The sequence below is a fragment of the Epinephelus moara genome, chromosome 12, assembly GCF_006386435.1.
Source record: "Epinephelus moara isolate mb chromosome 12, YSFRI_EMoa_1.0, whole genome shotgun sequence".
Lineage (NCBI taxonomy): Eukaryota > Metazoa > Chordata > Actinopteri > Perciformes > Serranidae > Epinephelus > Epinephelus moara.
This window is the reverse complement of record NC_065517.1, coordinates 8,997,771-9,024,875: the sequence shown is the minus strand read 5'-3', so window position 1 is coordinate 9,024,875 and position 27,105 is coordinate 8,997,771. Positions and strand designations below refer to the sequence as shown.

Genomic DNA, 27,105 nt, shown 5'->3' with positions numbered 1-27,105 from the left:
CCATCCAAGAGTAATGTGTGTGCAAAGCTGTATGAAAGCTCTGTTATACATCATTTTATTGTAATTTTTCGCTGCGAAAACATTGGATTACCGACAAGTGCTTGGCCTTGTCGGGAAGCTACATTTCTGCTGTTTCCGCTGATATGCGTGGCTTCACGCACGGTCGCGGAGAAAATCCACAGAGAAGGGGTGTGAATTTGGACGCACTATGCGTCGTTCGGACCCATAGTCTAAACTTCTCAGTTTCAACATTTTATTGAGAACATTTAGGAACAGTGCTGCACGTTAACTTTTGTCTGCACATTGTTTTTGTCGCCATTGTTGCTGAGTCTGAGGTGCAAGTCATGCGCTCTCGCTCCGCCTCCACCTCAGGTACCGAAATTTGGCACCGTTTCATTTTAAGTGAATCGGTACTCGGTAGTACCGACGTGAATCGGTACCAAGTACAAAAAGTAAAATTAGAAATTGAGACGCACAAAGATGAAGCTTTTAAACAGAGCAGTTTAATAGCAAAGCTTCGAAGTGACATGCTCATCGGCGAGACAGTCAAGAGAAAACTGGAAAAGAATGCCGATGACACAATGCAGCGCGTTAAGGACCAGGACTGGATAATAAATGATCTCAAAACTGAGATTAAAAATAACAAGGACGAGCAGACAGACATGAAAATCCAGATTACCGTTCTCAAGAGTGAGAGAGACCTCACCCTTGAGAACCTGTCCAAGGCTCGGAGGGAAATTTGTCTGCTGAATACAACGATCGAAAAACAGCAGCAGGAGATCCAAACCAGGACTTTGGATCAGAACAAAGTGGGCACAGAGCTGGACCAGGTCAAGAAGGATTATGACTCTGCGCGCAACCGGCTGATAGAGGTCAGTAAGAAACTGGAGCAAATACAGGTGTTGCAGAACAGGTATAAAGACAACATGAAACAAGATGTAAAGCTGGAGGAGAAGAGATACATGGTGATCCTGAAGGAGAAGGAGGAATTAGAAAGAGAGCTGCAGCACTCTGTGCATCAGGCATCACAGCAGCGTCACAGCATTACTGTCCAGAAGGCTGCAAAAGACGCATTAGAGCAGACAGTAAAAACACTCAGGCAGGAAGTCGAGTCCCTCACACTGCAGAACAGGGAGCTTAGGACTGAGAACAACAGACTGACAGTGACATCCAAGAAGCGTCTGAGCCAGAAACCTCTATTTGTCCCAGATAGTAAAAAGCGATTTGACTCCACCCATCTGCTGTATAAACACAGGCAGCATTTCCAGCTAGAGAACCATGTGCAGCGCCAAGCAGCACTCGTGGAAACGCAGTGCGAGGAGATCGAGGAGCTAAAGCTCGCCGTGGCACAGCGTCCAGAGGACGCAATCCAAAAGCTAGTAAAGTGTCAGTGGGACAACAGAGAGCTTAAGAAACAGCTCATGACTTTCCAAGGGGAAAAAACAGTGTATGAGGCGAGTTATCAGCGTGTAATGGAGGAAAACAGGAAGCTGTCAGAAGCCCTGAGTGACATGAAGGTGGAGGCTTTTCACAAACGCAAAGCAGAGTCCCAGCGTGAGCCTCAGCAGCCATCGAGGCACACATGCTTCCCACTCTCTGCTGACAGGACCCCGTCTCAGGCTGAAGACAGGTCTAGTAGCGTGCCAGTCTCTGCTGACGGGACTCCGTCTCAGGCTGAAGACAAGTCTAGTGATATGCCAGTCTTCCACCTCCTCACCAGAACGGCCCAGCTGGGTGTTGGGAAATTCATGCCACGTCCACCTCCACGCTCAACTCCACAGCGTACACCTAACCTGAGGTTGCCTGAGCTTGTGGTCAGAAGACCTCTGCCCTCTCGAGCAACACCTGTGCGTAAGTGAACGTTTCCAACATGTATTGAAAGACATCCATGACAACACAGCGACCCCTACAGGACAAATTAGCAACAATTGACCTGTCGCTAAGTCCCGCCCCTGGACGCGTATACACATGCTGATTATGACAGCGAAGTGAAGACCGACCCTGCTGTACAGAAACCCGTGAAGGGAAGCAGGGAAACTTTGCTGATATTCAACCAGCTGTGTGTAATCGCATTGTCTGACTTCCCCTGGAGATCCCTGCCTGTCTGGCGGCGGAGGTCCCGGTGCTGGCAGCGATGCCACACAGCTGGTTCAATATGCTTACTCCAACAGCTTGTCGGACCATCACAAAGGGGCGGGGCTTAGAGAAAGGTCAAGTCTCTGCTTTTCCACTCAGGTTTTGCTATGTGCATTTTCAACTTGTGCATTTAAAAACCTAAGTGCAAACGCACTCAATGGCTCAAATCCATCTGGCTGCTGCCTTTCTGTGTGGAGTTTGCATGTTCTCCACTTAGTTAGGTTGGGTCTTCTCCGGGATGCTCCGGTTCGCCCAGCACTTGAAGACATGCAGGTTAGGTCATGGAGCAGCTGGGCTCAGCAGGTTAAGCAAGGCATCTACTGATTCCTGGCTTCTCCTGGCACTGAACCCCCAGCTGTTCCAAGCCATAACTTTAGTAGAATAATAATAAAATAATTATAATTGGAATTACCGCTTTATGTTTGTTTGTCTCCATGCACAGTTTACATCCATGTCTGTGAAAACATGATGCTTCACACTCATTGTTCCCCGACAGCACAGATGATCTATACAGCAGAGTCTGGAGGTGGGCACAGATGATGAGTGTCAGCAATTAAGTATCAGACTAAATGTCTCCCCTTCTGTTCCTGAGGTATGACGTTGAATGATGGCCAGAAAAGTGTTTTCTGCAGAACATTATGATGTCAAAGTGAAGCTGACCTTTGACCTTTAGGATATAAAATGTCATCACTTCATTATTTTATCTGCTTAATTGTGCATCAGCTCTATGCTGAGCCTACACACATGGCCTACGCCGTTGTGAACACTTATACTTGTGTGGTGGTGTGTCTGTGTCACTCTGCAAAACACTGGTCAGCAGTGGGGTTTCTGTCAAGTTTAGTTGATTCAAAACACACATTAAACATGGCTTAAAAGAGACAAACACAAGAACACAAATGTCTTCACTATAACTCACAGCATTCACTGACTAAGCACTTGTCTTTATCTGGACACGTTTCCCCCACAAATCCCCCATGCTAATGTTATTAGCACGCACCGAAGGCATTTTACATTGTATAAATTAGCTTAGTGGCTAGCTGACATTTCCTCTATTGACCGCCAGGGACAACAGCAACATTTAACAAAGGTAACGGTACATAATTTGGCTCCATTACAGCTCACAAGGTTCACTGACAAAACAACTGTCTTATACTTAACACGTTTTCCAAACAAAAACATGCTAACATTATTAGCACAAGCCTATGGCATTTTACATTGTGTAAATTAGCCTAGTAATGAGCGGAGATTTCCTCTGCTCATATGAAGCCAGGATAAATCCCACCCAAGACTTAAAATGCAATTTTGTGGAGGCTTTGCCATCTTCACAATTTATTGTTTCTTATCTGTGAAATTAAAGTAACTGTCCTTCAACTAGGGCTGTCCCGAATACCATTTTTTAACATTCGGACCTTTGGCAGAATTTATAATGAATATTCGAATATTATAATATAAAATGTGATGGCACAACAGTCTCCTTCAGTACATTATTCTATGCTTTCTTTTGATTTTCACATTGGCTAGTCATCCTGTTTAATTTGTCTTCTGATTAATTCGGAACCGTTGAAACAAGTTGTAGGAAGCCTCTGCAAGTAATTGGTTGCTGGCAGACACTGTGCTGCAATAAAATGGTTAATCAGCAGTGCCGTGCACTGTAGAGCCGAATAGAATATAATGTCTATAGCCTTACTGTTGTGTACAGCCTTATAGACTGAGCTGAGTAGTGATGCGCGGGTCGACCCGTAACCCGCGGGACCCGCAAATGGACCTGCGGGTCGGACAGCTGTGATCGTCTGTTAAATCGGTCTGTAAATGATATTTTGACATTATTATTGTAATCTATTAATCTATAATCTATTACTGTCATGGCATCCGAAGGTACTGATGCGTTGAGCAGGTGACAGTCCGCAGCCGTTTTCAAAACACACTTGTGTCACGCACTCCAAAAGAAACTTGTTGAAACTTTAAACAATAATTGATTGTACAAAACGGGGGAAACAAACGTTGACAAAAACGGTTCCATAATTCATATTAAATTCAAAGATAACGAAAAAACAGCTACAAGTTAGAGGGAATAGTGATAAAGTGGTAAAACTTGGCATTGATCCACAGCCTCAGACGGATCAAGCTCAGTTATAGGCTATACTATATTTTCACATTTTTAACAATGCAATTTAAAAGTTTTGATTTTTATTGATGACCTACATTCATCAACAACAAAAAGACTACATTTAGCACCAAAAAAATATGTTAAAAAAAAAAAGTAAATAAAAAAACGAATATCGAAAACCAAATTTTCATAACAAATACCTACCCATAGAAACGAATATTCGAATATCCAAATATTTGGGTACAGCCCTAGTCCTCTCTGACTCAGACTAGGACACAGAGATGTTGGAACGTCTGTCTGTAAAAAGCTTTAAATTGATCATTGTGCTCAAGTCCTTTCTTTTCTCTTGATGTTCTCTCTCCTTAAGCTGAGAGGCACTTGATTCAGCCGCATATTGTTGGAAGATGTGCAGAGAACCCTGTTTCAGTCCCAATGTAGCTTGTATCTGTTTTAGCATCATTTCAGGTTATCTATTTGAATGTAGGAAACAGTTGATGAAATGTGTAATAATTATATGCAACACAACTAACTGTGTTGTATAAAATGGTTATGTTACTTTTAAAAAATCCAGCACATTTCCTGCTCTGATTTGGATATTGTGAAATTTCCAACTACCCCTGCAGCTAATTTGCCACTTTATGTCTGCTGAGAATGAGGAGCATGAAGCCAGTTTCTGTCTGCCAGGCATGACTCTTTTTTCTTTTACCTTGGAGTAGTAGACATATGAATGTTGGAAAAAAAGTGTTCATGGCTCCTGCTGTTGCTATGCAACTACAGTAATCCTGGTGAAAAAACTGAAATGTATCCTAACTTGCAGCGCTCTCTGCTCTGAGCTGTGAACATCATGCAGAGCTCTCAGCGTGTCTGTTCCATTAAAAATAATGAGGGAAGGAAGGCAGCACTGGAAGGAGACTTTCCTGGCAGACATGCAACCTAAGCAAGTTGGAGCGCACGCTGTGGGTGTGTGGGTCTGTCATGTTCTTACGTTCCCAGGCTGTCCACGTGGCCGAGGCAGGTGGAGAAGCAGTAGTTGTAGGCGATGACGATGGAGGGATAAAGCGACTGGAAGTCCAGTACGACCACTGAGTTGCTGTAGAAGCGTGACTCGGGCTCCATCACCAGGGGAATGCACTGTGGTGCCCTCTGCTGGGCTCGCTGCTGGATGCTGGGTGTAACAGGGATGTAGTTCAAGGGCTTGGCCACACGCAGCATCATGGACTCAACGCGGTACTGTAGGAGAGACAGGAAGAACACGACACATACATAGTTACTACTTGGATCCTTTAAACTCTCACTGATCAACATTACCAGTACATGGGCCAGGGTCACCAGTGTAACCATTAATAACCCTCTGATAGCTTTAAGGCTACAGCACAGACTGCTGTAGACCAATCAGAGGGTGTGAAATATGTGATGTGTGTGTTGGTACCTGCGATCCTCTAGTCAGAACGTGAAAGAACTGAATCCCAAACAGTCTGGCCAGCTCGCTGGTTCTGCCTATGATGTCATTCTGCTGAAGAAGCTGCATGGTGCCGCGCACACGGCTCACGTAGTGGTCCACCATCTTCCACCTAACACACACACACACACACACACACACACACACACACACACACCATAGCATTATCATTAAAATACAATGTTTTTAACTGACCACAGCTTCACAAAGTGCTTCACAAAGGAACAGTAAAGCATACAAACTTAATGAGTTAATGCTCGGGCATCGACGGACAGCTGCGGTCATGCAGACGTGTACATGATTTTATTCAGTGTACCACTGAGGGTCTGCGTAAGCCCCCAGCAGTAAACAAGAGGGCTGGGAGGTGAGCTTACTGTCCTCCTACTGCTGACATCGGGTGAAAGTGAAACTACTAAGATGCTGCAGGGAGTGCAGTGAATGTCTGTTGAATATCTGACTAACTTCACTGTGGTGAAGCGGCTGTGGCTGACTGGACCACAGTGTTTTGGACTGGGGTGTGGAACAGGAGATCGCAGCATGCTCAGTCGGCATGATTGTTATGCATACAGTCCACATGGGCACAAAAAATGGGCTACACGTGGATGCGGAAACTATGAATTGGCCATAGCAGGCACTCAACATTCTATTCAAAGTACTGATCAAGTCACAGGTTGTTCTTATTCAAATACAAATCGACAGACATTGAGCTGTGTGGTTTTGCAAACATCAAAACGTCAAAATAAAACACCTTAAATTAGTCAGTGTTCACATTTCTGATGAAGTGTGTTTTGTTTCGGCACAAACCTGTAGAGGTCGGTGTTGTGGTCAAACCAGTCAGACAGTGTTCGGGGGCTGTACAGGGGGAAGCGCTGGTGCAGGACATGGAAGGCCACGTTCTCAAAAGTGTAGTTGTTCAACGCCGCCTGGAGGGAAAAATAAAAACATGATCTTAGACCACTTCTTTGACTTTTATTTATTGATCGTTATCAAGCCAGTCACACTTTAAAAACCTGATTTGCTGATTCGCTTTTTCATCATGCCAAAACAAAGGTCTAAACAAACTGGCACCCAGGTATGCTGCTGGAGGGAATGTGGAGACGTCACATTTTGATTTTGTTGATGTTTCAATCAAATTAAAAGGCTCTGAAGGGGTGAACACACTGAAAAGCCACTTAATACAATAATGTGTGACAGCAGGTGGTATAGTCGTACAAGGCGTACAAGTTACCTTGTGCAAACCATAACACTGAATCTTTTATGACAGTGGCTCCTGTGTTTTTTTTCAGCTTGCGACCCTTTACTAAAGTGTGTCCTTGTGACCACAAATCACAGGTTATGGCCTTTGTATAGACAGGAGTTGTGAACAGTTTGACCTTCTTGGACTTTCATTTGAAGAATTTTTAGACACCTGAGGGGGCCACAGTATCCAGAATTAAAAAAATAAACAAATACTTAGTTTGGTGTAACAGAAATATGAAGTGTACTTATTTCCTCATATCCCTTATTACTTTTTAAGACTCTTTGAGGGGCCCAAAACCCCAGCTGATGACTCGCGGGGCCAGGAATTGATTAAAGATAATGCCTCTTAAGTTTCATTAAGAGTCTGTGAAATTAGGTGAAATTCCCCCAAATTGAACTTATAGGGGAGCTATGCCCGTTTTCAAAATTCTTACATGTTACTTCTATGATCTAAGACAGTCCAAAGATATCAGTAAACATGATCAACTCTCCCAAATCCTAAAACTAGAGTCCTAAACTCAAATTTGTGATGCCATCAAGTATAAAGTCTGGAGCTGCTCCATGGACAGCGAAGTAGGAAAGATGTTCTAGATGACACACAGAGCTCCCAGGGAAATGATTTGAGTATATGGGTACATTTTCAGTCACTACAATAGCTCATCTGGGTATAAAACAGAAACAAAACATTCTGTGGGTCCACAAAATCAGGCTCCCATTCATTGTCTATAGAGCAGCACCAGACTTTATACTTGATGACATCACAAGTTTGAGACTTACTTCTGTGGTTTCTGGTTTTGGGAGAGAGTAGCTCATGTTCACAAATATAGATTAAACTTTCCAGGGCCGTGGAAATAACATAGTGGAACTCTTAATTTAGGCAGTGTTCCCCTTTAACTACTGGTGCCGTAGCATGTGACCACGGGATACTTTGTGTGTTCTGAGTGAGAATAAATGGCATTTCTGATCAGAAAGCAACTGAACTCACAGCCTGCATCATGCAGACATCAGTGGACAATGACAACCAGAGCGACCCACAGGGTAAACAAAAAAAAACCTAACTGAATATGTGGAGGATGAGGCAACGTACAAGAAATGAAAACTAATGTTAGTAATACATGTTGGGTATTCTTTTGCCAATATGCAAAATATATTTTATAGTTCATAGTTCAATAAAAGGACTACATAAAACTCGATTTTAAAAGATCAAGTGGCACAAGTGCCCTCTGGAGCAGGAATAAATCTAACACTGGTGAGCGTCCTGCCTGAAAGGAAAGAGGAGAAAAAGAGAGAAAGAAGGTCACAAGCTAAAACATTAAGCGCGTGTGGGAGGGGCTGGAGGTCATGCCGGGACACCTGCCTCAGTCTTCATCACCCTCCACAAGTTGAGGGTGATGCGTCCGATGATGTTGATCTCAGTCATGGTGTCGGCTCCGTACTCATCCCTGTCTGCAGCGAAGCGGTTCTCTTTGGAGTCACCTGAGGACACGCACAGAGCCAGACAGACAGCCAATTACAGAGGAGGAGGGGAGCTGCCAGAGGCTCTCCACTCAGCTACTACTACACACACACACACACACACACACACTCTTCCTCTCTCTCTCACACACACACACACACACACACACAGGGAAACACCCAAACACCTCAGATTTACACACAAACACAGGTGCTTCACCCGTACATCTGTGCTCTCGTGCACATTTACACACACACAAGCCACACGTGTTTGTACTTACAGTACCTACAGCGTGTACATGCACAAACACACTCACACACACACACACACACACACCCACTTTCTCTTGACCTGAATTTAATGACTTCCTTCAGACTGTAATAAGGGATTGCTAAAAACAAACGCTTGCCAGAGAAGAAAATAAAAGTGCACTCACACACCTTCACTCTTAGGACTTCCTGACTTTCAGCAGCCACACTCAAACTGTCACATTTAATAATTGACTAATAATTACTCCTGCAAAATCCTGTGTGCCACTGTCAATTTATGGATTTGCCTAGATGTGGCACAGCCTCCTTTAAAGAGAGGAACTTAGTCAACCACCAGATGGGATGTGCTGTGTGGGACAGTAAACAGTGAGCTCATACATAGCGAAGAACTTCTTCTTTCTCATAGAAAACTATTGGATATACATAAGTAGTCACACATTGCAGTTATCTAGTACTCTTTAACAAACATCTGTGCGATTACATTCAATCTGGAAGCTATTTGACATTCCTTTGCCACACATCCCTGCTTTCTTCAACGTCCCAGTAAGTATGGAGGTGTTTTCACAGGAGTGCTCAGTTTAAATATTCTGTTGCATGATGTTCAGAAAGAAAATAACACAGCCCCTTGTGTTAAAACAACACAAGCTGCTGAGTTTGTGTGGGGCAAGTTGCTTCAGGTACCACAAAGATGAAGCCTAGTTTGAGTAACAGATGTTCAAGGTTTACTAGGTTTTACGAGGTTATACTATCACTGAATAAAGTATTAGACATATTTACAACACTGGAGAATTATAACAGCAACAAATAATTTACCTCCTTCCTGATAATTACAAGTAAAGAGAGGTAAAAGGTAAATTGATGCTGTTTACTTTACTAATTCCATCTATCAGGTATGTGCACATGTGATTAGACAGCGCAGTTCAGTGTAGAATGGTGTTCTGTTGCTTTGTGTTGTGGCAAAAGTTAAACCAAGTTCCACCTTTTTAGGGACCAACGTGTTTTTCTGCAGAAGACGACTGTGAAGTGAAATAAATGAGGGGGCTGTGCCTTTTCATCCAGTTCAATGCTCATTTACTGTCATTCTGCAACACCGGGTTGCACAATGAAATGCAATTATAGTGCCTGAAAGTACCCCCAAATCCTCAACTGTCCCCACTGCTCAATATTTTTTAACTCAACACAATTCACAAATGAGTTTCTGAACATCAGAGAGTTGCACTGAAATGTCAAAATGTATCTTTAGAAAAGATTAAATTCATTTTTCAACCAAAAAACTGTCTATCCAGACGAGTCAATATTTGTCCCTACAAAAGATCTGCTTTGAACTCTGATTGCTTTCCTACACTTGCACATTAACTATTAGAGGAATAACATCTCAGCTGTGGTGACTCAGCCCTACCTGGCATTCGTGACAACTGTTGACACAAGTCCACTCCGAGCGCCGCGGCCCGTTGGAGGAGGTAGCCCCAGGAATGCATCTGCACCTCGTACCCCAGCAGGATGTCTGGGTCAAACCTGACAGAACACAGCCATGTTGGAGCCGGGGATAGTGTTTCATACCCAAAATAATGCTTTAAAAAAATCAATATTGTTCTCCTTCTTTGCCTCTAGTTATGAGCATAGACTGTTTGATAAATTTAAGAAGGAAGAAAGTAAATTGAACTCAAAATTCTGCCTCAGAGAGTGACGCTCTGTCACCACAACTGCATATTTGCTGTTAATAAAACAGTATATGAAGGAACTGTGCTAAACTTCCTGCTTGGCCACACATACACACCTCCTCATGATGGTGATCAGCTCCTGAAACAGCGCCTTCTCATCAGTGGCGTATATCACCTGCAGCCCAGAGACGCCCGATCTGACCAGCAGGGGCGCTGTTCCTCTGTGACCTGCTGAAGGCATTTAAACAGATTCATCAGCCTGCACATCTTGGCACTGATTGTGTGACGATCTACACAACCCACTTACACAACGCTGCCCCCTTACACTTGAATAATGCTACACATGGAAACATCTTAGTACAAATATCCTCCTTTTCAGCAGCGCAATAATAAAGTGAGTTTTCACCTTGGTCACTACTTTGATGGTCTTTGTCCACCACAATGGCACCCGTCAGCTGAGTGCTGTCTACGTCCGGCAGGGGAGCATCAGAATTGAGGCAGTAGAATAAGGCACATATGGGGTCGAACTCGGGGTCAGGCTCAAGGTCACGACGGGTTCTTGCATGGAGCTCCATGCCCATCAGTGTTAGGTACTGGACCTGAGGGGGAAGACAGAAAGCAATGTTGTGTCAAAAGGAAAAATCAATCTGAAGCCACAATCTTTAGACATCTGACCTGTGGGAACTTTGTTAAGGCTGAAAACTCAACTCATCTTTAGAAGCACATCATGCCCACGTTTTTTTTTTTTTTTTTCCCTCTGCAGTTCTCTTTTCTGATATTTTTAGTTGCAGGAGGATTACCAGAGTACTGTAGCCTTCAATATTTCACCCTTTGCTAATGACTGCTTACTATTTTGGTGACAGACTAATTGGAGCATATTTTCCTGATGCATTCACTCCAAGTCTCTTTGGATAAGAGCATCCATTAAATGGCAAGAATAAATCCTAATAGACTGTACAGGCTCCATGGAGGACGGGATTCAGTGGTAAAACACAGCCACTTAAATATCACTTTGCATTTCAAGAGATACTCGAGCCCTGGATCCTGCCAAAATCTCTCTCCAGTGTTTTCCCATATTCTCTGACGAGTTCTCAGCTTTCCCTCCGATGTAAAACAAAAAAACAGGTGCAGCTTAGCACCACCACGGGTCCCACAGGTCAACACCAGACAGTTCAGCTTCACAATAATTCTAAACAAAAAGGGATGCCTGGGATTTAATTTCTCATATGGCTATGGTTTGCTGCTAATTGCCTCTAACATTTTGGATTATGTTCCCAGTTGGCACAATATTTGCTCTGAAACTAATACATCAAACCTTTCATCTTCCCTTGTCATTGTCTTTTATCAGAAAGCATCCCTGTAGAAAACATTCAGGTAGCAGACTTTTAATATTTGGTCATCACTGGCTGTTGTGTCATGATTTAAAATGCTGAACAAAATGCTTGTATCAGCTATCGCTAGTAAATGGTAATTCTGTGACAACTAATCACGGCCTTACACCAAACAACTTTTCAAGCGACTTCGCTGTCGCAGACAAATTTCCGAAGTTAAAATAAAACTATGAGAGTTTTACCTCAGTTGTTGAGTGCTCCTGTAATCTCGACTGTCAGGTGTAAGGTGGTCATAAAGCTCGTTTCAACAACATCAAACATGCTCAATATTGTAGTAAGTTTTTAGTCTTGGCTCATGCAAATAGTGAAGCTCAATTTCTTGAACATTATCAACAACCAATAGCTGCGCTTTCTCAGCACCAAACAGGAAGCAGCAAACCGGGTAAGCGGTAAACATGAAGGGGACTCCAGAGAAGAACGTGAACAAGTCTCGGTTTTCTTTTATTGTAGAAAAGGAGGAGAAACTGGTGGAGTTGTGGAGTGAACAAGAGACAGTGTTTAAAGGGATAGTGCACCCAAAAATGAAAATTCGCGCTAGTGCACACATGTGAGCGCGGTGCACAGAGAAGCAGTTAGAGCTACAGGCTACAATGAGGCTAAAAACAGAGTTCAAAAGACGTTATTCCAAACAACTTTTTATGTCGGGGCTTCAGGACACTTGGATCACTACGGACGAGCAGTGTGGAGATATTTTGTGGTTTTAATTATGTGTTTTTGGACGTTTGAATCTGGGGCGCCGTAAGCCTCCATTAGGTGGAGTTGCGTTGCTACCCCCTCTCCCCTCGGATCTCTGAAAGTGTTGTGAGGACTCTAAAACTTCACCTGAGCCTCCCTCGGCATATGGGTGAGTAGATAATGGCTGAATTTCCATTTTTGGGTGCACTATCCCTTTAATTTCCTTCAACCAGCACTTATTTTTAGTCAGACACCTTAACTTTAGAAGTGGTGCATCTCTCATTCCCATCATCTCCTCCCACTAAAACAGCACAGCAAAGCAACAAAGGCTGGTAGGGAGTTTAGGCGACAAAATCCAAAATGTTTGTACACAAATACAGTTTATCTTTTTTGAATTGATGCCGAATTGACAAGAAGACATATGACACCTTTAATCTTGTGTTTCTAAAGTTGTGTGTTTTTGTGGACACGGAAAGAATCGTTCAAAGTGCCATATATTTCTTAAAGGGAGTTTGGCGTAATATTTTCCAGAGGGAGCAAGACGGGAAAATCAAGTTGCAGTCTTGCAAATAGTGACCCTGCAAGATCCCCAGTCTTTTAAAACCTCATAGCCTGTAACTTAAAACTCACGGTCTTAAGATATAAGACGGTGTCAGACTTAAGTCTTTTAGTGTATGCTAAGCATAAAACTGAAGTTTTGACTTATTGTGCTCTTCAACGATCAGCCAAAGATCATTTGAATAATACTCTAAGGTATTCTGATTGAATAAGTGCATTTAATGAAATGCTATCCCACTCCAAGACTAAATATTGGACTGATATAACCTGTCTTCCACCCTAAAGGAGCAAAAACAGACAGAGTGTGAGAAAAGGCTGCGGCAGCCTCACCTCATGCAGAGCTTTGGCATCCTGCAGGTTTTGCATGCTGATTTTGAAGCCGTAAGAGTTGGCTATGCTGGGCCCTTCTATCTGAGAGTTTTCTTTCTTTGGCACATTCAAAGCAGCAAACTGGTTCTGTGGAAGACAAAGAGCACATGAGAGACATCTCAATGAATAAGACAACACAGGCACATCAAATCAACAACAACAGGCATAAAGGCAAAATTCAAACAGCTGAAGTGAAAGAGGGACTGACTTGATTCAGGCCAACAAGCTGGAGGCATAATATCAGGTACATGAGACATTCTCCATGCACAGCTCTATACTGGGATTAAAGCTCTTTGATGTGGTGAGAGGTTTGAAAAATCAAAACTTGCGGTCTGACCTTCATCTGTGTGGTCAGTAACACTCTTCTCAGTGGGTCCGCCTGGCTTCTCCTCCTCTGCTGGAGTCTCTGAGAAATGGGATCCTCTGCAGCAGGAATAAGACCAGGAAGAGCAGAGTAACAATGAATATTTATTACAGATTTGCCCAAATTAGACTTAATTCAAAGAATTAAATCAGCCATGATCAATTCCTGGCACACATGTCAATTACAGATGACCGAAACAGATTACAGACAGAATGAAACAGCTGCTTTCTTACCCTCAGATATGGGCGTGCTGCACACTGGCTCCACATCCTCCTTGCTTCTCCGCCTTCTCCTTAAAAAGGGGGTGCTGTGAAGGAGTTTGGGACTAGTCCTCCCTTCTTCCCTGTTTCCAACATCCAGGTGCAAAGGACTAAGATTCTGCCCTAGTCTCTCCAGGGAGTTGGTGAGCCTAGGTGACAGTGGTTCTGGAGAATTTTCAATTTGTCTGTTTTCACTGAGCCAGTCGGGCCCTGAGGGGCTGGGCTGACAGGACTGCTGCCAAGGAGGCAGCTCTGGGGACTCTGGAGAGGTGGCTTTATCATCATCATCATCATGTTTTTCTCCACCCTCCTGCTCAAAATCTACACCACATTCATCTGAAACTGGGCTCACCTCTGTGGATTTACACTGAGAGGCTGTATTCTTCAGGGGAGGTATGATTAAGGACAGGTTGCATTTCTTTCTCCTTTGGGTCCTGACACTGGAGAGTCTCTCACACAGCTCAAACTTCACTGCAGGACAGCTGGAAGCAGCTGACGGCTCAGTTCTTTCTGAGTCCCCCTCTACATCCTGCCCAGGCCTCCCCTTCTTCAGCAGCCCTTTTTGTAAACTTTCGTACTGTTTCCTGGCTTCCAGCCACAGCTGTACACGCTCTCTGCTTGGTGGGTTTTTGCAGGGCAGAAGGATGACCTTTTTGTCACTGGCTGAGGACGGGTCAAGCTTGGCCTGCTCTTTACTTGCCTCTGAGGCCTCAGCTCCCTGGGCTTGGGAAGATGAGGTAATAGTGTTGGCGGGGTGCGTCATGGCTGAGAAGGCCGTCTTCCAGAAATGAAGGCCCTCCAAAGACAGGTCTCCATTGAACTCCGTTAGCTCCTTAGCCAGCCTTGTATGAACAGTTAACTTGCGGCCGCCAACCTCCCTAGAGAGAAACCAGGGGAATTTGATTAAATGACTTATTAATATTTCATTAATTATTGCCATTCATTACAGTCTCATAAATGGAGCACTATGCAAAAAGTGATTTATTAAATAAAGCCCTGTGGATAGTATTAATTAGTGCCCGACTGGTACTCGATTTTTGAGGCTGACATTGATATTGATATTTGAGAGTTGTAAAAAAATCTGATAGAGGTATCAATTTCCATTTTGACATTTTAATATTTTATACTAGATACCCCTAAATCTGGTTATTTTAGAACTGTAACCAGATATATATTGAGCAATACATGTTGCAGTATAAATATAAACTTGTCAGTACCCACTAGTGGACAAACTATGTAAAAGCAATACTACTAAAACACATGTCCAGCGTTTTCCTTATACAATTTCCTCAAAAGTTCTGTTTACATTCAGCATGTCATCTGTTTCTCTGAGGCTTGCAGTCTTCTCCTTCACTACTTTTGTTTTTACAAGGGATGTCAATATACATGCATGTGCCAAAAGCAAAATGGAGACCCACTTGTCGAGACATAGCTCCATAATACTACTAGTGGTCTAAAATCCTCAGGGTACCTTTATGTATGATGCTATAATCGACCGATAATGTCAGCCATGCTGATGTATCGCTAAGGCTCCATTTTTTACACAAAAGGCTTTTCAGACACATTTTCATCTATGTACACTTAGTTCAAACACAGTTTGTTCATATGCAAGATAACTTAAAAGTAATTATTTCATCAGTTTGCGCCATTGGTGTATAGTCTTACATTGCTTTCCCTGGTGCATCAGAGGGGTTGCTGCAGAAGGGCTCCTGGAAGGTGGCCTCTGACATCTCCAGGTCCAGCAGAGTGCTGAGGATCTCCTCCCGGCTTGGAGGGGACATGAGGGGCTTGAGAACGTGGGCTCCGCCTCCTGCTCCCCGCAGCAGCTGGCTTGCCCTCACCTGGGATAGTGAGCTGATGGAACGTGGAGAGCTACTGGGTGTGGTGGACGTTAGTCCATCAATGCCCTCGAGAAGCTCCCCTGTCGGGGAGCCCCCATGTTCAACGAATGACGCAGAGCTTAAAGGCAAAGGTTGGACAGGGTCGAAGACTGAAAAGAGTAACTCTTTTCTCTCACAGTGAAAGTCTTGAAAGGGGCTGAGTGTGTGGGCTTTACCTACAGAGAAGTCCCATTCTCTGCTCTTTATTTTCTCTGAGTCGAGGAATGTGAGGTGATTTGTTACAGACTCGCGGTTCTCAGTTCTATCAAAGAGGTCAGGGCTGACAGGTCTTACTTTTTGCCCCCTTTGAAGCTCTTCCCCAGAATCCAATAGCCTATCAGGTTTCTTCTCAAAACTCAGTGCCTGAGCAGATACAGCTTCCTGGCTGACATCACTCAGAAACTTAAGTGGTAAATTCTTATCAGTCAGGACAAACTGACTGCCGCTGTATGGGCTTGAGAACTCTGTCTGATCAATGGCATTTATATCAAAGGTATAGTTGTGCGGGAGTTCAGGTGACAAGCTATCCTCTATAAAGGTGCAGCTGTCCAGGCCTGGGTCTGACAGAAAGATGGGGCAGTCATCTGACATGCAGTCCTCTTGCTTCACTGATAGATCTGGCTGAGTGCTGTTTGCCTTGCCTTTCCTGATTCTGGGCTTTTTATCCTTGGGAGTGGTAGATTTTGGGGTCCTGGGTTTCCTTTGAGTAGTGGAGGGAGCTCTTCTGGATTTAGCTGGTTTAGTTGTGGGATCTAGTAGTGCTGTGGCCTGAGTTATGGCAGTGGAGTGGCTGTCTGTACCAACCACTTGTAGAGGAAGGGCCTGTCCCTGCTGCCTCTTCTGGAGAAGCTGCTTGAGGACAGCCAAGCCAGAGGGGGTCTCAGAGAGAGTGGGGATCTCTCCGTTTTTAGGGCCTAAGTGAGGGGAGGCTGCTGCTCGCTGGGAGTCTTCCGGTAAGGGTCTACCAGCCAGAGGAGGTGGAGGAGCCATGCACTCCTCTTGTGAAGCCTCTGCCTTTACTACAGTGGTCTGGCAACCTTGCTGCTTCATCTGAGCCAGTGCTGAAAAGCTTTGGTTGACTTCCATGATGGAAGTCTCACAGTCTTCAACCTTTGGTTCAATAGACTGGGCTACTGAGTTAGAGTCTGATTTAGATGCTGGCTGGGAACTGCCCTGGCTGTTGCCATCTGTGCTCACAGGCTGCTGAAATGGAGGAACGTCTTGAGAGGAACTCTCAGAAGGAGGTAGCTCATCTTCTGGAAAAAGGAGCTGAGAGCTGTTTTTACTTGAGTCATGGCTTTTGGGTTCCTCCGTCTTCTTCTTGCGAGACTTTCTAGGTCTTGTGGTGGTTGTAGAACTGCTGGTGGTGCCTTCAGCTGTATCTTTAGCTTTCTTCTTTTGCTTTGTTGCAGCATCACTCTTTTGCCTTGATTTCTGTTTCTTAGGTTCCTCTTCCTTCTGAGGCTTAGTGACAGACTTGCTTACTTTCTTTTTAGTCTCTGTGGATTTCTTAGGTTTGGCAGTTTGACACTTACTTCGTGCTCCTTTGGCTGAAGACACTGTGCGTGGCGTGTGAAAAGCGGAACTAAGACATGGGTCACTGAGTGGATTTATCAGCTGTTCTGAACTCCTGGTGTCCATAAAAGGGTCACTTGGGGACCAACAACGAGGGGGTGTGGAGTTTGTAGGGCTTGGGGATCTATCAGAAAGGTAGCCCAGCTCTACCATGACATCAGTATACTCAATGTCATGGTCATCTACTAGCTCACAGTAACATGGCCGAGGTGGTGGCAGAGAGGGTAGAATTGGGCCCCTCTGACAACCTTTAGTCCTTTTGACCCTTTCACCCTGTCTAACCCGAGGTTTGGAGGAGTTGCTGACTGTTTTCTTGTTTGTGGAGTTGACCTTCGCCTTTCTTTTGGGGTGCTTTTTGGCCTTTGGCTCAGTGATGGGAAACTTGACAGCAGTGGATTCTGGCACCTTGGGCCAGAAATCCTTAAGAGGGGCTAGTTTATTGTACTGCTCTAGCTTGTCTGGTGTCAGCAAGACCATCTGCTCCTCTGCATTCACTTTGGACATCTTCACCAGCATGTTCTTCTGTCCTTTGAACCTGTTGATAATAATGTACTTGATGATGATAGGGGGTTCTTTCTTGCGCCGTTTCTGGCACTTTACTTCCTGCCCACTGGTGACATTGGTGTCCTTGAGCCGTTCTTTGACAGAGGCTGAGTTTTTAGACCGAGTGGCACCTGAGTATTCTCCATCCTCACTGTCATAGATCATCTTCCTTTTGGCCCTCAGGGTGTATTTACTACCAGGCAGTGCTGAAGATTTAGTACAGGTGACTTTAGCAGACAAGTCATCGTGTAACGGGCTTAACCGATCCACCACTGAGTCTTTAGCTTCTTCAGAAAAACTGGAAACTGTGATGACAGAGGGCTCTAAAACTGGTTCTGTCTGTTCATTTAAAGACATCGCCTCACTTTCTGGCTCCTCCTTTGCGATTGGCTCTGTCTTAATGACTGGCTCATCTTTAATTGGCTCAGCCTCTTTTACCGACTTATCCTCCACAACTGGCATCTCTGCGTCTGAAGTCACTGGACAAGCAGGTGTGGTTGAGGTGAGGCCAGTGCTGTCCTGGCTGTCAGAGGTAGAGCTTTCAATTATGTTTAATTTGTTCCTCTGTCCTGCCATTCCTAACCTCTTTTTATACACTTTTAGCCTCGATCTGCGAGGCTGCACCTGTTCAAGCTTGCTGCAGGGATCAGCCAGCTTTTTGCTCCCAGCTTTCTTCCTACTGAGGCAGTTGGAGAGGATAACACTAGGAAAGAACTTGTAGTGTGCTTCCTGCTGGGCAACTATAGTCCTCTCAGTCTTATTTTCCTGATAGTCTTCGTACCTGATTTTGAGTTCACCAACATCTCCTTCCTCACTGTCCTGGTCCATTTCTTCCCCCTGAGGATCAAGAAACTCGTCCTCCACCAAAGGTGACTGGGCTGAGGAGATGTTTCTCAGGATGGGGCTTTTACTGTCCTTCTGGCTGAGCTCCAGCTCTGTCTTAGCCGAGCAGTTTCTCAGCTCAGAGTAACAGAGAGAGAAGGTCCTGTGGTTCTTAAGAATGGACAGACAGTTCGTTTCTACATTCTTTATGCTGCCGTACTTTTTCCCATTTTTGGTGACCTTTCCGTGACCAAATGGAAAACCGTCTAGGTCTGTCTTATCCAAAGCTCTGGAGGTTTTCTTGTCATAGGTGTACAGGGGTCGTATGTCCTGCTTGTCTACGCAGATGGGAGACACCTCAGGGTGACTGGGTAACTTACAGGGGATGGGATGTTTGACTGGTGGGATGTAGGGGATCTCTTTATTAAACTTAAACCCTGTTGAACATTCACTGCTGCTGTCCTGGCTGCTCTTGGATTGAAAGTGCTTGTCAAGTGGTTGCTCCGTGTCCAGCACATGAACTGGTCTGTGCTCGGGGTGCTTGCACTCAAGAAGGATCTTAGCTGAGGAGGGTGGCTCCAGATGAACCGTCTCCCCAGAGAAGGGATTCCTTTTCCCGAGCATCTTCTCTGTGACTATGACAGAAGACTGGGACCTGGAGCCACTGTCTGTTAACGATGAATCTAGGGACACAAAAGAAGAGGCACGTGAATAAGAGTAAAAAATAGTGCAGATCTTTAATTTTCAAACGTCTACTCGTTTCTTTTCAAATAACGTTAAATACGGCCTTGTAAAAACTCTTTTAAAGGACCTGGGGCCATATTCACAAATCATCCTTAGGCAAAAAGTAGTTCCACGTAGGGGTGTAACAATCTGGATCAACATATTAATTCAATGATCAACACTCCAATATCATCAATGCCAACCGAAATATCGATAAATATCATCACCTTTATTTTGAAATTCCCATGGCACATCTGTGTCACCATTTCAGTCCAAGAACACCTCCTTCCTAAACATTCAAACAGTGCAAGCGGCCTAGCGCCAAGCAGATAATGGTAAGCAACCATGTAAAAGACAATGAGGACATTTACTGATACCATATAATATTGATCACAGACCACTGAATCGAAGATGCATCACGAAAGACTTTGTGATACCAGCAAATATCGTATCGTAGTACAATAAAAGGATATAATATCGAATTGTAATGAAATTTGTGGTTTAAACCCCCAGCTCCTAACTGGCTCAGTTAGAAAATACTCATACAAATAAGGGCTGTCAGACAGTCCTTCCATTAAGGCTCCTGGGTTTTTGGTTTAAGAGCTATTAACGAAGCATTTTAGCATTAAAAGTAGCTCCTCAGTATAAATGTTAAACATATACAAGACTCCTAATCACTAAAACCGACCCACACTAATGTGTCGCAGGTAATGTGCCACATTGCGTCAATGAATTAAACTTTTAAAACCACACTTTGACAGCAGCCATTAAATAAGGATTCAATTAGCTCACTAACAAATCAAACTAATATTCTAACACTGGAGGTGATTGCTTGCACAGTTACATGCTATTTGGACACTAAAAAAAATACAGTTTGCAGCACTGATGATCTCAGTCTTACAATTACTCATCAAACCAAAAATGCTCTTTAGACCCCAATTTGTTTGACAGTTCTTCATGTGCACGTTAATTAATAATCTCCAACTACAATTAATACATAAATAAATGTGATTTTTTTATGGCCATCATGTGATTGTCCAGTAAAATCTGTGCTATATGTAGCATTACCACATCAAAGTATCATGATTTGTTTTGTTTCAGCTGGAAAAATGTCACATGCTTATGGTATTTGATGTCAGGTACGGTATAATTGACACATCAATATTTTCCTTTGTTTCATTTATGAAATCTGTAACACAGTTTATAAAAAATCTCATATATATTTTTTGAAAGCTCTTTATCTGTCTCATCCATGAATTTATCCACCACACTACTGTATACTGATGAATATTTTACATCACATTCACTGACACTGACCAATATAGAATGGGTTCCTCTATGAAGCATTTTGTTATCTGTAGCAACAGGGTCAACCCTTTGCTGAGCTTTTAGTGCTTTACTTTAGCTTTGAGGGGGACTCCTCATGGTGAGATAAGATCCTTTGTGAAGACAGCTTCTGAAAATCTGTTCTAATTAGAAACTGGCTCCAGTGGTTCTAATTAGACTGCAAACCTTTGTTATGACAATCCCCTCTGTCTGTTCCCAGGTCTGACATTTAAAACACAGGATATTCTTGTCCTTTATCTCTCTCACATGAAGTGTTAGGAGACAGGTTGTACCTCATTGACTGCTCTTCAAAGACAGCGCTTGTTGTATTGATGATGTGGCTGTCACACCGTCAGTTCAGGTGAACTAATGATATCTATCATCTGACATTGGAACATGTAAAACTTGGCTACAGAACAGATAGGAAATAGAAATACTATAAGAACAGTACAATAGAAGGTCAAAATGTATGCAAATGTATACACTTACAGTGCTGCATACTAATTTGTGAATATTCCAAGCAGCTTTATGCTCTCCAGTGTTTCCCTTATAATTGTGAGGGCCTAGCAGGCTGCAAGCCAGTGCAAATCCCCACCAGACCAAAATAAAATCTTTTTTTTTTTAAAACCAAAAATAAAGCTACATATCCGTTCTTGTGTTTCCCTATATTTATCTTGCAGCGGTGCACCGCTGTGAACTAAAAAATAGCCTTTTAAATGCTACATTGCTTGTCAGCAACTGGTCCAATGGTTACTTTGGAGGCAATTTGGCCTTGTGTGGTCTGATTAATTTGGCATGCAGTTAACACACCAGTCATAATTTTGTTTTAATTAAAATTTAACTCCTGGCATCTGCTCCTGATGTTCTTCATAAGTGTTATAGAAGAAGGAAATAGCGGAAGTTGCAGGCAAACCAACTTCAAAAGTGACATATTTTCTTATCTAATAGAAGCTGTGGGGTGGATCTAATGTATGCTGATGAAAAAATCCACCAGGCCAAAGCAGTCAACCTAGGGGAAACACTGTCTCCATATATCTGCATAACATGGCAGCTGAGGTGCATAGATGTAGTGTTCTAGCAAAAGAGCTACAAAGACAGCTGATCACAAAACCAGGGACTGAATGGCACGCTGGTTCCATGTGCCATGCTATGGATTTGCCGACACTGTTTGTTTCTGTATACGTAGATTGAGTTTTGAGATGCAACATGATAATCAGCTTACTCACTGCCTTTGAATGTACAAACATTTGTACATCTGAGTGCTGAGAAGAGGTGGGGGGCAGATGTGTAGACAGATAGTGCTGCAGAACCAGGACCACACAAAGAAACTGTTTTGAAAAGAAAGGCACACCATCCATAGATTGGATATGGTGAAGTCTATACATGTGAACAGTTGTTGCCCGAAGTGGTAACACAAGCAAACTCACATCACCCTAATATGAAACACGTCTGAGTTGGAGGACTGATGGAGAATGTGCTGCTGCTCTGACACAGCAGCTCTAGCAGTATTATAAAAAGACAATCTCATTAAAAATAAAAGCCTGATGCCGTTATAAATAACTAGAGCAAATGGCATGAATACACAGGTGCACCCATGACGCCAGCTGAGTAGTAATAATAACAAACTCTGCCTTCACAGCTACTATAAAGTTTATTAAGAGTTAATTGATAATAACTTGAACTCCAGGGAATCAATTACAATCCCAGAGTCTTGCACTATATTAAATCACAGCTCCCTCATAATGAAATTAGATCGAACAGCCGAAACCTGGTGTCAACCAAGATCGTTATTGTGCAGCTGCTGTCAGATCTGTCTTCTGATATCCATGATGGAACATCAGCAGGGGGTGGAAGATAAGCGTCGAAGCAAACTGACATTTAAGTGCCGTCTCAGCGTGAGATGACTCACCGCTGCTCTCGTCTGCGGCCCCGTCGAGCTGGGGGATGGACAGGTTGGTGAACAGAGAGTTATTCCCACTCCATTCCATGTCTTCGTCAGAGGACTCCTGCTGCTCGTCACTGAAGCAGTCCTCCGGCTCCTTCACACTGGGCCTGTACACACGCAGGAATGACAGGAACACTGATTAAACAATGCACAGGCGCAGCTCGCTGTGGACGACCTTCATTTGACTGCTTATTGTCTGCTGTCTCATGCTCGTACTGAATAGGGTTGGGACTCGTTAGGATTTTAACGATTCTGATTCCTTACCGATTCCTTCTTAACGGTCCGATTCCTTACCGATTCCTCTTACCGATTCCTACATTATATTCATTATACTTGCTATACTTAAACAAGTATATAATGAACACAAATGCAATCATACAAATACAAAAACTTTATTCTAACTGTTGCACAGTACAATTAGATGAAAATACACATTTGTGTGTGGTGTGTATTTCAGATTTAGAGCTTGTATCATCTCCCTGAGAATATATAACAACAAAAAGTGATTCTCTTGATTTTTACAGTAACACTATTACCTAAAATTAACCACAGCAATGTAATAAAAATACTTATATGCATTCATGCTTGGGCATTGTTATTTACGTGACAACACCTGAACAGAACACACACACACACACTGGCTGTTTGTTTCTCCCCTCGCTGGAAGCCTCGGACCTCCCGCCGCCCACCTCGATTAAACGCTGAAAATTAAATAAAAGAGGGAGACAAGTTTTCCTATTTTATCTTATTTTGTTATATTTCTCCCTCCCGCCGCCCGCTCCCGTCTCAAACATGGAGGTCTCCCTCTCCGCTGAGCACCCACGGTGCACGCCCGGCCTGTTAAATAGCCTGTAACAACTGTGTGACACAAACTCAGTGCTTTAGTCATTAAATAATGTCGGGCTCAGTCGGGTTCGGACAGAAATATGCGGCCTGTGCCGCACTCTAATGGAAATGCATGTGACGTTTTTTTTTACAATCTAGGAACCGTTTGCAGGAACCGTTACTCCAAATGTGATGGAACTGGATCCAGATCCCAACCCTAGTACTGGAGCAGCAGCACACAGAAAATGAGGACTTTTTTCTAATTCATCTTGCTCGTATTGCTTGTTTCTTATATTACGCTTTCTTGAGCAGGGCAGAGACTTTACAGACTGAATCCAATTTTAACCCCACATAATCGCCTCAACCTATTAAGTATAAAAATCAGGCCACATGTCTACCACATCAGGAGTTGTTTGACATGGCTTTTGACATGACAGGTTGTGAAGGCTGGATACCAACCCTTAGGTCCATATTTTTTGTGGTTTGTGTTAAAAGTTTTGTGAAAAATGCATTAAGTATGATAATGTTTTTGAAAAATCACTTTTATTTTTAAATTTACCAAAAGAAACCAAATCATACAAGAATATTATCCAAAATAAAAAAAATACTCTAGATTCCAGACATTTATTGGCAGCTTTCAGTCTTGACAACAGTGCTACAAAAACATTTCTGTTTCTACGGTTTCTGAACCAACATGTCGCTAACCTATGGGAGCAGACACGGATCGTCTCTGTTCCTAAAGGCAGCAGTCCCAAACCTTTTAATGGCTTCAGGCGGCTCGCCCTTGCTTCTCTCATCATGAAAATCTTTGAAATGCTTGTGAAGACTGAGCTTGTAAAGGACCCCGAGCATGCACTCGACCCTATGCAATTTGTCTATAGGTCACACAGAGGAGTTGAGGATGCTACTTAACCTTTTGTTTAAACACCTAGAGGGGAATAAAACCCATGCTAGATTGCTATTTATTGATTTTTTTGCCTTCAACCTTCAACCTACTGCAACCCCACATAGTAGCCGTGAAGCTGACAGAGCACTTTGAGTAAAGTCACAAGCATGTGGGTTGGATAATGTATTTTTTGACAAGCAGAACACTAGGCATAGGATGACATACAAATTTCATGTCATGATTATGCCGGCCAAAAGTTCACAATCTTATCCTGATAATATCAAAATATGCATAAAACTCTTAAAATGGCACTAAGACTACTGCAATCTTAAAATTGGTTAAAGGAGTACCTGACCACAAAATGACCATTTACATATATTACTAGATTCCAGTTGATTTTTTTTACTCAAATACAACAAACAAACATCAAACTTGCCTTGGTGCAGGTGAGTTCTCAGCAGGCTCGCTGTCCCACCGCTGTGACATTATCATGCTCAGCTCGGCCTCCACTTTGTCCAGCTCGGGCCCTTCCTCCTCCTCGTCACTGTTGCAGTGGTAGCTTCTGGCACCAGGAAGTGATTGGGACTGGGAATTCTGCCTGACGGGGGTCGCGCAGAAACCATCGCTCTCCAGCCCTGCCAGCAAATCAATGATGGCTTGGTCTTGGCTGCTGTCTGCACAGACAACAAAAGCAAAGCATTTAAGAGACATTACATCAGTTGGCCGCGAGCAACAACTTAAATCATGGCCCCTAATGAATCAATTAAAATCAAAGCTCTTAATTGGCTTAACCTTTTGAACCCTAGACTCTGTTGTTTTTTTTTGCTGCGCCCTTTCTTTACAGCCACTGTTCACAACAAGGTCTGTGCATTTTCTTGAGTAATGAGGTCATGTTTTCTGTAAAGTAATGTGTACAAGGTGCAGAACCTGAGGCTACAAAGCAAATTCTAACAATACACTGTTATTGACTGATTCTATGGCTCTTAATAACTGAAATCGCATTTGGTTCAGTTCACTTTATTGCATTTACAACATGAAGGAGAAAACCTATTTAGGAGGGCTTCACATAAATGTAAGTTTTAAATATATGTTTTTAAAGATGAAGAAGGAAAGGAGAGTGAGCAGACTGGAGCTGTGTGGATACCATACCTAACAGTGGTGAGTGGCTGGATGTCTGCGAGAGCGGGAGGAAGGTCTGACTGTTCTCCAGGAGACTCAAGATGGCCTCCTCATCAACGACAGCCTCCTCTGGGATTTTACCACTGCTCCTCACAGAGTCTAGAATGGGAGGGCAGTGAGACAAGAGCGCTGTGAGCATCACTGAAACAGCACATGAAAACAGAGGTCCATCAATACACACACCAACGCAGCGGTAACACAATGGTTCACCATGAGGTCAATCAATGTGTGTGTGGCACTGCTGTCCAGCTGTTTCTATGTGCTTGCGGGAGCTTTGGTGGAGAGAGTGCAGATTAGGCTAATGCTAATCATAAAGTGGGCTATGGCAGCTACTGAGATGCCACCTTTAATGATGCTGAGGCAATAGTCTCTTATTCAGTAGTGAGAAAAGGCGTTCACTGGTCACTGCTTTATAAAGTGAATGGCTGTAAACAAAATGACTTTTATTGCTGGTATGTTTGAGATTTTTAGGGTAAATTCTCCCCTACAGAGACAGATATATCTTCATCATTTCACCATGGGATTTTATGCATCCCCTGTAGTAGGTTTCCCTCACCTGGCAGTGGGTTCCTGTGCGTCTCTACAGCATTAGCGGAGGTACACTGCAGTCCCTCAAGGGTCAGGGAGACTGGATGGAGGGTCAGTGCACCAAGAAGATCTTCTTGGTCCTCCCCATCACCAATGGATAAACTTTGTGTCCTGAAAAGAGAAAGAGAGAAATCAAAACCAATTCTGCATGATGATAATTCTTGAGTTCTTTAAGGAGGTCCAAAGATTCAAGGATTCTGGGGACAAACAAAGCAATGCAGAAAACACAAACTTTGATTCACTGATAAAAAGCCTATAAATCATACTAGTGCCTGAGCAGTGATTGAGCCAAGATGACCGGTTTAAAGGAAGACTGCACTCACAAAATGATCATTTGTGTATCAGTTACTCACCCCGTGTTACATTAAATTCATGAAGAGAAACTATTTTTTTTGGATGCCTCCACAGTGAAGAAAGAATCCAAAAACAGAGATAACTCTTGATGAATTGATGTCAATGGGGGCCACATTCAACAACAGCAAAACTATATCAAAACAATTATTTACAAACTCTCACACAACTCCTGCAGTATAATCCAAACCTCATTAATCCAGTCGTATGCTCTGCCCTTCCCTACGCGTGCATTTTCATGACAACCTTACTATTTATAACACCCCAGTATGAACAGCCTCACGCACGGATGAGTAGTGCGCCTGAGCTAGTGTGTGCGTTTGAAATTTGTTCGTGCATTGCACTGAAATCCCACCTCCCAGCCTGCTCACTCGCCAAGAGTTCTGCTGTCAGTCACACACACCTGTTGCTTCCTGGCCGTTTTTGATTCTTTGTTTACCGTGGAGCCATATGACAAATACAAAGTGTTCTTTACGAATTCAATGTAACACGGGCGAGTAACTGATATACAAATGATC

General features: G+C 43.4%; 1 protein-coding gene across 4 annotated transcripts in view; it reads right to left on the bottom strand.

Annotated features, from left to right (window-relative positions):
• rev3l (REV3 like, DNA directed polymerase zeta catalytic subunit) overlaps nt 1-27,105 on the bottom strand; it is a 104,263-nt gene that overhangs the window by 11,697 nt on the left and 65,461 nt on the right. The window contains exons 9-23 of one of the 4 annotated variants that reach the window (XM_050058110.1): nt 26,205-26,347; nt 25,619-25,747; nt 24,906-25,143; nt 22,690-22,865; nt 15,610-19,447; nt 13,918-14,822; nt 13,658-13,743; nt 13,282-13,407; nt 10,734-10,926; nt 10,444-10,558; nt 10,066-10,181; nt 8,299-8,417; nt 6,507-6,625; nt 5,673-5,814; nt 5,229-5,473 (exon numbers count right to left, since the gene is read on the bottom strand). In XM_050058110.1, the coding sequence (XP_049914067.1) occupies nt 5,229-5,473; nt 5,673-5,814; nt 6,507-6,625; nt 8,299-8,417; nt 10,066-10,181; nt 10,444-10,558; nt 10,734-10,926; nt 13,282-13,407; nt 13,658-13,743; nt 13,918-14,822; nt 15,610-19,447; nt 22,690-22,865; nt 24,906-25,143; nt 25,619-25,747; nt 26,205-26,347 (6,690 nt within the window). The remainder of the gene's footprint in view (nt 1-5,228; nt 5,474-5,672; nt 5,815-6,506; nt 6,626-8,298; nt 8,418-10,065; nt 10,182-10,443; nt 10,559-10,733; nt 10,927-13,281; nt 13,408-13,657; nt 13,744-13,917; nt 14,823-15,609; nt 19,448-22,689; nt 22,866-24,905; nt 25,144-25,618; nt 25,748-26,204; nt 26,348-27,105) is intronic. The other 3 variants (XM_050058111.1, XM_050058113.1, XM_050058114.1) reach the window with 3 other exon arrangements.